This window comes from Phyllobates terribilis, unplaced genomic scaffold (genome assembly GCF_046119375.1).
Source record: "Phyllobates terribilis strain yellow unplaced genomic scaffold, ASM4611937v1 Scaffold_4__5_contigs__length_816908805, whole genome shotgun sequence".
Lineage (NCBI taxonomy): Eukaryota > Metazoa > Chordata > Amphibia > Anura > Dendrobatidae > Phyllobates > Phyllobates terribilis.
In genome coordinates this window covers 211,520,230-211,533,170 of record NW_027362764.1, presented here as the reverse complement: position 1 = coordinate 211,533,170, position 12,941 = coordinate 211,520,230, and the positions used below count along the sequence as shown (strand labels likewise).

General features: G+C 45.0%; 1 protein-coding gene across 1 annotated transcript in view; it reads right to left on the bottom strand.

The window, feature by feature from the left end:
- The window catches only part of ANO10 (anoctamin 10), a 353,685-nt gene extending 342,662 nt beyond the window's left edge, over positions 1-11,023 (bottom strand). Inside the window, exons 1-2 of the mRNA XM_073678048.1 lie at positions 10,879-11,023; positions 7,155-7,309 (exon numbers count right to left, since the gene is read on the bottom strand). Of these exons, the coding sequence (XP_073534149.1) occupies positions 7,155-7,296 (142 nt within the window). The 5' untranslated portion in view covers positions 7,297-7,309; positions 10,879-11,023. The remainder of the gene's footprint in view (positions 1-7,154; positions 7,310-10,878) is intronic.
- Positions 11,024-12,941: the final 1,918 nt, after the last annotated feature.

The window sequence follows — 12,941 nt, the reverse complement described above, 5'->3', positions numbered from 1 at the left end:
GATTTTTCAGAGCCCATGACAGCACCACGAGAGAGAGGATCCGCCCATCAAGGACAGGAAACCTACAGGTTAAAAAGGGCGGCACCTCTCTCCCGCCTCAGTTTAGTTAACAGAGCATGAGAGGACCGCCAAGGTTAATAACAACAAAACAAATTCATTTTAAGCCAATTACTTTAACTAACTTCCCCCGAGGGTGCAAAAGAGGAAATTAATTCTACGGCAGTGTGAAAAAACACCAGTGTAGGGAGGGAATATAAGGGTGCTGTCATGGGCTCCGAAAAATCCCGTTACTGGTAAGTAACTAAGGCTTTATTCGTACTCCCATGACAGCACCACGAGAAAATTACAGAGACGAAAGGAGACTGGGGAGGGACCACAGCTTGAAGCACCCTTCTCCCAAAGGTGAGATCAGAAGAGACACCCAAATCCAATCTATAATGCCTATAGAAGGTGGAGGGAGAAGACCAGGTGGCAGCCTTACATATGTCTTCGATGGAAACCCCTGTCTTCTCCGCCCAGGAGGTAGCTACTGCTCTGGTGGAATGAGCCCTCAACCCCTCCGGTACTTCCTTATCCCCTGAGGAGTAGGCGAGGGAGATGGCCTCTCTAATCCACCTCGCAATCGTAGATTTTGAAGCTTTACAACCTTTCCTAGCCCCCTGATGGCATATGAATAGGGAACTATCTTTCCTAAAACTGTGTGAACCCTCCAGGAATTTAAGTACACACCTCCTATCATCCAATGTGTGTAGTTTCTCCTCTTTCTGATTTTTAGGGGGAAAACAAAAAGCTGGAAGATTAATCTCCTGAGTCCTATGGAACAGAGTGACTACCTTTGGAAGAAAGGCTAGGTCAGGTTTTAATACAATTCTATCATCCAGAATTTGAGTAAATGATGGGGATATAGAAAGAGCCTGTATGTCACTTACTCTTCTGGCCGAAGTCAGGGCAACTAACAGGGCTGTTTTAAGAAGAATAATTTTATGGGAGGCTGAATCTAGGGGCTCGAAGGGAGGGTTAGTCAAGGCATCTAGGACTAGATTTAAATCCCAGGGAGATGATTTAGTTTTAATAATAGGTGTACACCTAAAAGAAGCTTTTATAAACCGTGCTACCCAATAATTAGCCGCTATATCTGAAGAAAACAAAGCTCCCAAAGCCGAAACTTGTACTTTCAATGTACTAGTGGTAAGGCCCTGTTCTAAACCCTGCTGCAGAAATTCTAGTATTTTCCCAATAGGGGGCCCATCCTCTGGTTTAAATTTCGAAAAGGACAGAAACTTCCTCCAAGTCCTAGCGTAGATGCGGGTAGTAACGGGTTTTCTGCTACATAAGAGAGTGTTTACTACATTTATGGAGAAACCTTTGATGGTTAACAGCGCCCTTTCAAATTCCATGCCGTTAAATGGAGATTTGAGGCTGGAGGATGGGAAAAAGGACCCTGAGTGAGAAGGTCCGGAATCTCCGGAAGAACCCAGGGGTCTGATATGGACATTCTCCGGAGGCAAGGGAACCACGGTCTCTTGGGCCAAAAGGGGCATATGAGGATTATTCTGGCTTTGTCTGGCCTGATCTTCCTTATGACTGACGGAAGCAGGATCATGGGAGGAAATGCATTGCGCCAAAGGGAACTCCCAGGGAACCATGAAGGCGTCCACTGCCAGGGGTCTTTCCCTGGGGTTTAGAGAACAAAACGTTGCCACCTTTCGATTGGACTTTGTCGCAAACAAGTCCACTGTTGGAAGACCCCACATTGCCACAATCCTGGAGACTATGTGAGGGTTCAAGGACCATTCTCCTTCTTTTATGGAAGTACGGCTGAGAAAATCTATTGTGACGTTTTCTTTCCCTCTTAGATGAACAGCAGAAAGTGAGAGACAATGATCCTCTGCATTCTGAAGAAGTCTGTCCGCTACTCTCATTAATTCTTTTGAACGGGTTCCCCCTTGATGATTTATATACGCTACTGAGACTTGATTGTCCGAGAGTATACGGACATCCTGGCCCTGTAAATATACAAGGAACTTATTGAACGCATAATCAACCGCCAAAAGTTCCTTAACATTTGAGGAAAACCGTACCTCATTTTCTGACCAGGTCCCCTGCATTAAGTTACCTTCAAACTGAGCTCCCCAACCTGTAGCACTTGCATCTGTAGTCAAGACTGCAGTAGGTTTACATTCCCAAGGGACTCCTCTAGAAAGATTAGTGTGTACCAACCACCAACGAAGGGATTGTAAGGAGCGAGGGGCCAAGGTAAACTCCCGGTCTAGATGTCCATCTAGGATTGAGTCATTATACAATATATCCCTTTGAAGGGCCCTTGAGTGAAATTGGGACCAACGCACCGCGGTAAAAGTCGAGGTCAAGGTCCCTAATAATGACATGGCTTTACGGAGTGACATAGAGGGTCTATCCATACAATGTCTTACCAAGCCCTGGATTTTGCAATCTTTTCTTCTGATAAATAGCATAACTGTCTTTCAGAATCTAAAATGACCCCTAGAAACTGTTGAGCTTTTAGTGGAGTCAATCTAGATTTTTCCAGATTTAGAAACCAACCTAGTCTTTCCAGGACAGAAATAGTTACCTGAAGGTGGGCCTCTCATTGAACAAAGGAGTTCCCCACTATCAGGAAATCATCAAGGTAAGGGATTATTAAGAGGTATTTTTCTTTTATATGGGCCATAACCTCTGCCACTAGTTTGGTAAAAATTCGCAGGGCTATAGCTAACCCAAAGGGAAGTGCAGTATACTGAAAGTGTTTAACCACCCCACTTATTTCAATGGCCACCCTCAAATACTTTTGATAGTCCTTATGAATGGGAACAAGGTAATATGCGTCTTTAAGATCCAGAACTACCATATAACAGTGGGGAAAAAGTAATTTTATTATCGTTTTTAAGGATTCCATTTTAAAGGTGTCTATTTTAAGAAAGCTATTTAAAGATCTTAAATTTATGATTGTCCTGAATCATCTGGTTTGGGGACCAGGAAGAGCGGCGAGTAGAATCCGTGACCCTCTTCTGAATCCGGAACCTCAATCAGGACGTTTTTCTTTATTAGGACTTGAATTTCCGATACGAGGGCAGTCTGCCGTTCTGGGAGGAACTAGAGGGAACAATCATGAATCTTCTGTAAGGAAGAGTTTGAACTTGAAATTTAAGACCAAATCTAATCAGGCTCAAAATCCAATTACTATGTGAAATTAGTTCCCAAGCTGGGAGGAATAACGACGATCTCCCTCCCACCTGGGCCGATTGTGATTTCCCTGGCTTCTGCTCATTTTTGGAAGAAGAACCAAAGAGTAGGCCTCTACCTTTGAGACCTCTTTCTTCGAATTTCTCTTGTTCTCTGAAAAATCTTCTTCGGACAAATTAATTTTTCCGAAACGATTTCTTAAAAGAGGGTAGAGGTACAGATGGAAATCCCTTCTTAGGATCTCCGGCTTTTTCCAACAGTTCGTCCATGGTCTGGCCGAAAAGATATTCCCCCTCACAAGGAATTGTACAAAGTCTAGACTTCGTTTGTACATCCCCAGGCCAGCATTTAATCCATAGGGCTCGCCGAGCAGCATTTGATAGAGTTGATGATTTTGCTACCAATCTAACCAAGTCCGCAGACGCATCAGCAAGAAAGGCCGCTGCACCCTGGACCAGGGGAAGGTAAGAAATAATCTCCTTCCTGGAGACACCCTCCTTTAATTGATTGTCTAGCTGTTCCAGCCAAACGATCAGGGCTCTGGATGTGCAGGTGGCTGCCACTGCTGGTTTCAGGGCTCCTGCAGCTGTCTCCCATGCACCTTTCAGGAAGGTATCAGCTCGTATGTCCAGGGGGTCTCTTAATGCTCCCATGTCGTCAAATGGGAGAGAAGACTTTTTTGATGCCTTAGCAATGGCAACATCTAACCTTGGTGCTTTTGACCAAGAGGTACATGCGGCATCATCAAATGGATAACTCCTTTTGAAAGAGGGAGGAATGCTGCACTTCCTGTCTGGCTTTTGCCACTCTCTATCAATGAGATCTTTGACTTTTGTATTTATGGGGAAACATCTCTTCTTCTTCTGACCTAATCCCCGAAACATTACATCTTCTACAGATTTTTCTGGTCTCGTGTCTACAATGCCCATGGTAGTCCGGACAGCTTTCACCAAGGCATCAACCTCCTGCAGAGGAAAACACTGTCTATGCGACTCGCTATCAGAGGAAGAGAGAGAGGGGAAGAAATGTTTGAGAAATAAGAGTCTGAGCCTGGCTGAGGGTCCCGAGGAACATGCCTGGACTCAGAATTCCCTTGCAAAGCCTTGCCTATTTCTTCTCTAATTAAAGTCTTTAGGCCTAAGGAAAACCCCGGGGTTTCTTCCGTCATTACCTTGTCAATACAAGGTTGGCACAATTTCTTAACATATGCACCAGGGAGCGGATTGCTGCATAGGGCACATTCCTTATGTTTAGACTTAAATGAACATTTATTGCTCTTAAAGAAAGTTATAGATGGAGAAGGAGGAAGAAGAATTAGTAGAACTTTCACGAAGATTCCACTTACCCCTTGGAATATTTGGTACTGTAGAAGCAGAAGAATCCATCTTAACCGGCGGAGAATCACGCCGAACAACCGGACCTTCTTTCCTGCTTTTTGCGGTGAACTTTCTAGCTGAACGATTGGACCCAGACCGGGAACGTTGTTGCACCGCCAGTTGTGAGGGCTCCCCAGAGGGCTGCTTCTGCAGCAGTTGTTCTTGCTGAGGTGATAGCTGCTCCTGTGTATCTCCCATGTTTACCAAGGCAAAAAACAATGGGCTGGGAAGCACCTCCGTATGTTGCCAGGAACCTTTTATACTGGCCATACCTGGTACCTGTGTGTTTTTTTTTTGTTTTTTTTTTAGGGGCTTTGGAAGGAATTCACCCCCCCTTGGTGGGCTAATCGCCGCTGTTAGCAGTACCAGTGGAACACCCCTGGACTCCTGCTCCGGCGTCATCATACTCGCATGCGGCTTCCTGGTCGCGCGCGAGCTCCACCCACTTCCGGTGGAGTCTCCGACGCACCGGAAACACATCACAGGGCCGCGCCTGTCACGTCCCCGCCGGCGCGGCCCAGATCTCTTGCGTAGTATAGCGGGGGGGGGGGGGATGCCCGCATGTGGCTCCACACATGGCGGACATCTACCTCCATGAGAGGGGATGTCACGCCCGCTGCAACGCACACGGAGGTGCCCCAATAAGCCCTGCCGTGGCGTCTCCAGAGGTCCAGGACCGACTTAGGGTGGGAAACTTCACCGCTCCAAACACCTTGTTGATTCCATCTGGGGCAAAATACCATCTTCATCCTGCAGGTAAGCCTGAGAGGTCTCCCATCAAGGACAGGAAACCTAAACTGAGGCGGGAGAGAGGTGCGGCCCTTTTTAACCTGTAGGTTTCCTGTCTTTGAGGGGCGGATCCTCTCTCTCGTGGTGCTGTCATGGGAGTAGGAATAAATTAAAACTACTGCGACACTTTAAGTTCTTGCGCCAAATCATAAAATTCAGCATGCAATGTTATCTAATCCAGCTAAAGACGTCAGACTGGTGCGTGATGTGTACAGCTTTAAGTCACTTGTGTCCGTCTCAGAAAACAAAAAAACGTTTCAGGCTTTAAAAAAAAAAAGGATTGAACACAACTGATAAAAGGTACTGAAGTCCTTTAAATAAGGCTCAAATAACAAAATCTAGATTAATGACACCAAATATAGAGAGAAAAATGTGGTTGTCAGATTACTCTGGCAGCGGTTTATCTTCTTTGAAAAAATAACAGTGTATCTGCCATTGAGATTCTAAAAACCTGATCCTTCTCTCTCCCCCGACATCATCTATTGGAGGAGACCCCGATATACATGAGAGGGTCGCCTGAACCTGCCAAAATCGGAGGTTCGGACGAAATTCATCTAATAGAACAAAACTGCGAAGACTAAACACGGTTTAAGGCAAGAAAGTAGGACTACAATAACCTAAATCCAGGAATTCTGCCAGTTTCCCAAGCAGTGATTGGGGCAGCATGTTGGCATTTATTTATATAGTTTTCCTACAACTTAGTTCAGATCCAAAGCGGAAAAGAAACAAAAAAGTGCCCATCTCCTTTAGATCTTCTAAGTAACACACACAACACATGGCTGGCACATCCGCTGTGATGGAGGCCTGCCGGACATGAACTGAATGTATACGCAGAGCTCTTTGATGATAAGACAAACATTAGCAATAAAGGCTCCATTGTATGATCACCATTTTATAGACCAGCTGTCATGTCAAGATCCATAGTGGTTTAGTCACACTATAACTAATCTGTGCTTATAAACTTAAAGATGGAAGAAAATGAAGAAAGCTGCCGTTTGTATGTCCTTCTATACCGTGATTATCAGTATTATTCTATGAGGCCAGGTGAGGGAACCGTGCTTCGGCAATGCTATGACTATGGTAAACTGCGGTGTTTGAGGTCCTAGCAGTAGGGTTCTATGTGTGGGTGCAGTCCTGGGGCTTGACAAGAAGTTCAATCCAGCAATAGGCTGGTAAATTATAAACAAAATTTGTACTCAACTCATAGTTGTTGTGCGAAAGTTTTGGTGTTTTTGCCAATTGCACCAACTTTTTGGAAAGTGAGTGGAGCTAAACCTGGTGGGGTCATGGGAGAAGAAGACCAAGAAATTCAGGAGCATATTTTTTGCGGTGGCACATGGTAGCTGAAAGGAGTGCCAAATTCATAAAGAGTCCTTGTTTTACAGTACCGGCATAATCAAAGACATGCTATTTTTTCTGCTTGTATTCTGAGCTCTGTTCTGTTTTTTGCCAAGCATGTCATTTCTCGCAGCGTTTTTTCGGCGCTTTTCATCCATTCCAATGAATGGGTTAAAAACGCAAGTAAAATATGATAAAAATGTGCGTATTATAAGCAGCGGTTTTTGCTGCCACCACTCTGGTTTTAGATGGAAAAAAAAATGCTGCAAAGAACCAAAATCTGGGCATACCCCAACAGTGCGGCATGGTTTGGGAACTACTACTCTAATTTTGACTCCTTTGTAGAGCCTTGTTGAGGAAGATGGCACTATACAAATATACAAAAACAGCAGCATGCACGTTTCTCACTCCATAATAAATACAAGATCACCAGTAGAAGGAAGGATTTACCGCCATCTTTCTTTTTGTCCATTATTTTCTTCGCAAGCCATTTTTTGGTTTCCTCTTGTACATCCTTAGCAAGTTCAATTACCACCAGCGGCTTGAATTCTGGCTCCAGATGATAATGCTCAGGTACCAAACTTCTCTTCATGTTGACATGAGGTCTGCGCATTAAACACAAAAAGTATATAGTAAAGTACAATATAGACAGAAAAATGAGAGAAAACAACTAATGGAAAGGAGGTGGAGCGGTATTCAGAAGTCTTTGACAAGTCTGTGATGGCAGAAAATTTTAACTAGGTTATTCTGCATTTGCAGCAATAACAATCATCTGTCATTAGCTGCATTTATACATTTTAGTCATTTTATTAGTTTTGTAAAATATTCATAATGCACAAGCTAATAGATGGAGGAGGCCGCCCAAGTAGGAATACAAAGAAATAAATGTAATATACAAGGACTGTCTGTATAGGTTATAGGTATAGTATCACAAAAGTTCCTGTGTATTTATACAGTCATGGCCAAAAGTGTTAGCACCCTTGACATTGTTCCAGAAAATGAAGCATTTCTCCCAGAAAATTATTGCAATTACACATGTTTATTTCCTTTGTGTGCACTGGAACAACACAAAAAAAAGAGAAAAAAAAAATGCAAATTGGACATAATTTCACCCAAAACTCCAAAAATGGGCCGGACAAAATTGTTGGCACCCTCAACTTAATATTTGGTTGCACACCATTTGGAATAAATAGCTGCAATCAATCATTTCCTATAACCATCAACAAGCTTCTTACACCTCTCAGCTGGAATTTTGGAGCACTCTTCTTTTGCAAACTGCAAAATTGGACAGGGATCGTAACGCAGTGTACGGACTGGCCGCAGCTGTCCCGACCCAAGCGTGACACGGCATAGAAATATATGAAGCTGTCCCGCTCGGGCCAGTCTGTGCACTGCGCTCCGATCTCAGTCCGCTCTATGCGGCCGTCTGACAGCTACCAGAGTTGATAACAGTAGATCAGTGTGGGTGGATAGATCAATATAAATAAAAAAAAGTTTATTTGCAGTCTGTTATCATGGAATCACTTAGAAGTTATAAATACAAAATTACTTTTTTTTTTTTAAAGACTCATATTTCATTTTAGATAAATGGTGATCGTAATGTCACTCACATTGCAACATCATATCTAATAATTATGGTCATGTTGCAACATGACAACATGACATTTGAGGGATTGCTCAACTTGCATTAGACCTGGGCACCTAAATTGTTGTGTGGTCCAAACCTTAATCAATCTATCAAGTAAGGATATAGAGGGCTCGATTCATTATTGCACTTGTGTCTATTTTACATCTTTTTTCCTATTTTAGGTTAAGTTCTGCAGCATCTTACAGTTCCAGAAAATTGGATGGAATTTATAGAAATCTCAAACCCACTGTGAAAATGCACTAAAAAAATCATGTAATCCACACATGACTGTATTAATAGACCTTTGTCAAAGGCAAATACCAGAAAGTATTAAAAACAAAGCAGCTTAATTTAAAATATGACATATAGGTAATCTAATTTACCTAATGGGTGCAGAAATTCTGCAGCATCGAAAACTCACTGAATACTCATCACGGGAACGCAGGCTTAAGGCTATTTTTGCAGAATGGGCAGATTATACCTGGGAAGGGGTGAGTCAAATTGCAGTAAAAAAAATTCATAATTTTCACAAAAAACAGGGTAGATGACAACAGAATGGTACTCCAGTTCCCATTTCTTGTGGCACATGGCAACTGCAGGATGCACCAAATTCATTAAGAGGAGCATGTCCTCTTAATTAAAGGGAATCTGTCACCAAGTTTTTGCTACGTCAACTGAGATCAACATAATGTAGGGGGAGAGACCCTGATTCCAGTGATGTATCACTTAGTTTACTGGGTGAAGCAGTTGTGACAAAATCAAGGTTTTTAGATGTAGCAGAGCTCAAAAGCTAACCTTGCCCACACTACAGCTTTCTGTGTACATTGTTTATTGATAGTGAGCTGCTCATCACAGGAGGGGTTGGGTTGTTGGGCAACTGCTCACATGATCACTTGTCCTGGCAGTGATAATGTCCTGGTTATAAAACATTCATTGTAAGTAAACAGTAGCACACAACCTAATAAGTGACACATCACTGAAATCAGTGTTTCAGCCTCTGTCTCCTGCTGTCTTCAGATTATATATCAGAAACCTGCTGACAGAATCCCTTTAATTTGGTGCATCTTACTTCAGAGCACTATTCATCAGGCTATGTCTACAAAATGCTACTCCTGATGAGTTGGAGCCTGAATGTGTCTGCAAAAAAAAGAAATAAGAAAAAAAAAAAAAACAGAGACGTGAACTTTATTCTCGATGGCAACATTCGGATTCAGTCATGGAGGCAGGGGCAGTGCTGCTTCAGTCACAGCTTTGAGTATACAAATTGGTGGCTGTAACCGCACCTCCAGCCCTGACTGACAGCTGAGCGCCACTGTAGAGCCAGTGTCAGTCAGGGCCGGAGTGCTGTTACAGCCACCACTTTGTATAGTCAGAGCGGTGACCGAACCGGCGCCACCCCCGCCTCCATGACTGAAACCGAACGTTGCCGGGGAGAATAAAGTTCATTTTCACCCCGCAGCATTCGTCTGCGTGCAGGCGCCGAACAGGGTAATAAGGCTGTTAACCTGCAGATTAACCCCATATCTGCAGGTTATCAGCATTATTTCTGATGACAGGTTCCCTTTAAAGGGAATCTGTCACCCCCTGGGAAATTTGAGACCTCTACTATGGGCATACAGGTGATAAAAATTTAAATCTATACCTACCTGTATGGCCCATAGTAGAGGTCTGATTGCAGAGAAATGTGTTTTTATAAAACCTTTTTCCACATGCTCAGCGCCCGGTGGACGCCAAGAAATCCCCGCCTATCAGTTTATGATGCATATTCCCTCTCCCTGCCCTGTGACGTGCCCTCGTCTCACTTCCCGCGCATGCACACATCGTTGCTATCATCAGGAGCGCTTTTTTTCCTCCCGGCTCAGGTTTCCTCTGCAGTGTTCTAGTGCGCAGGCGCCGGGGAGTCATTGGAGCGGAAGTCACTGTGCCTTCCCTGGCGCCTGTGCACTAGAACACAAACGGGGCGGGAGGAGAAAAAAAGAGCTCCTGATGATAGCAGCAATGTGTGCATGTGCGGGAAGTGAGTGAGACGAGGGCACGTCACAGGGCAGGGAGGGGGGAATATGCATCATAAACTGATAGGTGGGGATTTCTTGGCGTCCCCCTGTGGAAACAGATTTTATAAAAACACATTTTTCTGCAATCAGACCTCTACTATGGGCCATACAGGTAAGTATAGATTTACTTTTCTATACCCTGTATGGCCGTAGTAGAGGTCTGATATCTCCCAGGGGGTGACAGATTCCCTTTAAATACATGGATCCATAATTTGATCAATAGATAAGCAGTCACACGTTTCAGATGCTCTCCAGGGTTCTTTCTCAAAGCTTAGCTAAATTAGAACTTAGAAACTCAGTCCATCATCCCATGACTTGTACAGTGTCACAGAGAAGCTCCTGCAGCAAGCACAGAACTTGTCCACCAGCCATAGCCAAGTTCAGGACACTTTCCATGCACTGACCCTCACTGGTATTGTTATGTGAGGTGCACCCTACCCCGACACCGGTGCAGTGAGGCTGCGGCATTCCCACCCAGATGTGCCCGACTTACTTCCCCTTCTCCGAGCAGCACTACTCTCATCCAGACAGGAGCGCACCCCAGACAGGAGGAGGGGACGGCTCCCAGCATTCTGGAGCTGTCACAGGCTGGTGGTCACAAGAGGCAGAACAGTCTCCTGAGCTTACAGCACACTGATGAGGGCCAAAAAATGAAAACAGTGTCGGCCATGTTTGCGAAGACCAACATTCATTGTGAAGTATAGGCGAAGAGGCACTGTAGGCTGCAGGGATTGGAGCCACGTCACAGAGTCAGGTTCACTCTCTATAATGCGCAGCGCTACTCGTCTGTCCTCTGATTGGCTGCCTCTGGGATGTGACGCGGCATTAGGGACGTCAGATGTGTGTCTGACTCAGATTAGGGAGGAGTTAGTCCACCTGTCACATTGTGTCAGGACATGAGAATCTCAGTTATGAGGGGGCTCTTCTCATGACGTCCTCTCACTGAAGTGGGCATGGTAGGGCAGTTTCCACAGGCAGTTATGGCACAAAGCCAGACTGCCCACCTGTTACAGGAAAGAAAGGGGAACAAAACATATGGATTTTGGCCACGCCCCTAACACGCTTAGACACACCTATTTGTTATACCCAGGCAGGAGATGTCACAGGGGCGGAGCTAGTGAGAGGCATTCAGCAGTCCTCCTGCCAAAGCAGGGTATAGACCCCGATCCAGGACTGTCCGCCGTAGCCAGGACTGTCCGCCGTAGCCTGGACTGTCCGCCGTAGCCAGGACTGTCCGCCGTAGCCTGGACTGTTGGGACTTCAGAATTTGTTTTTTAATCATCATTGTAGCAGTCAGAACCTTCTCGTTCTTACATAAGCTACACTAGATGAGGTTTTGCTTTTTTTTTGCTTAATGCGCTGTCATTTTTTTAGGCGTCATTTTGCCAAACACATCTGTAAGGCCGTGTTCACACGTAGCGGAAATGCTGCTTTTTTTATCTCCATGATTTCTGCACAAAACTATACACTAACAATCTTCTCTGATTATCACATTGTTCCTGGATTTCTTTTTACGCGTTTTCCCTCTTATTTGACGAGTATTTGGCGCAGTGTTTTCTTGTTTTTTTTTATAATATGGAAAATTTTTGATTCTGTACTTAAAAAAAACAGCTGTGGGTAGTTGTTTTTTACAAATACACAATTCAGCAGCGTCTTTAGATGCGCAGTGAGTCGATGTTTTCATGAAATCACATCCACTTTGTGTTACGGATCCGGGTGGTGGAACCTCTGTGCTGCGGTGCAAGGAGGGACCAGAGGGGCGTAACTAGGTATCAACTCGGACCGACCAAGGTCGTACGGCAGCTCAATCGACTCCGTGACCAGGGAGGGACCGAGCAGAGGTACCAGGTGCTACTCTGGGGACGACCTTGTAAGAGAGCAGGTGACTCCCACGGGTCAGATGGCAAGGACTGACCGGTACAGCAGATGAGGACGGCAAGCAGGCTGACGGGTGGTCTGGACAGACGGACTGGCAGACACGGCAGGAACAAGCAGGAGCGTCCAGGTAGGCACAGCAGGTAACAGGCGGGAGCCTCTAGGTAGGCTGTCAGGCAGGCACGGCAAGTGACAGGCAGAAGCCTCTAGGTAGACTGTCAGGTGGTCACGGCAAGTGACAGGCAGGAGCCTCTAGGTAGGCAGTCAGGCAGGTGTAATGCAGGTGCCGGAATGCAGCGCACAGAGACACAAGGCGAGAACAGTCAGAGATGAATATAAACAGTTTACATATATATATAACAGGTATTCTGAACAAGGGATTGGCAACAAGGGTAATGAACAGTAATTTGAAATATTAGCAAGATACGGAGTCTCTCAAAGTAATGTGGTGCCCTCAGTCATGGGAGACACCACGTGAGTTATTTAACTCTGCATATGGCCCTAGCGGGGGTCACCGGTTATTCCTGCTAGGCCGAAAGTCTTTTCCGGACAAATTCAATTAGATCACGTTGAGCTCCTTTAACCCCAACCGTTCCCCTCCCAACCTGAGTACCTAAACCCAATTGGCCCCGGTACCGTGAGTGAACAGTAGAAGTGACAGCCCTGTTCACGTATGCAGCT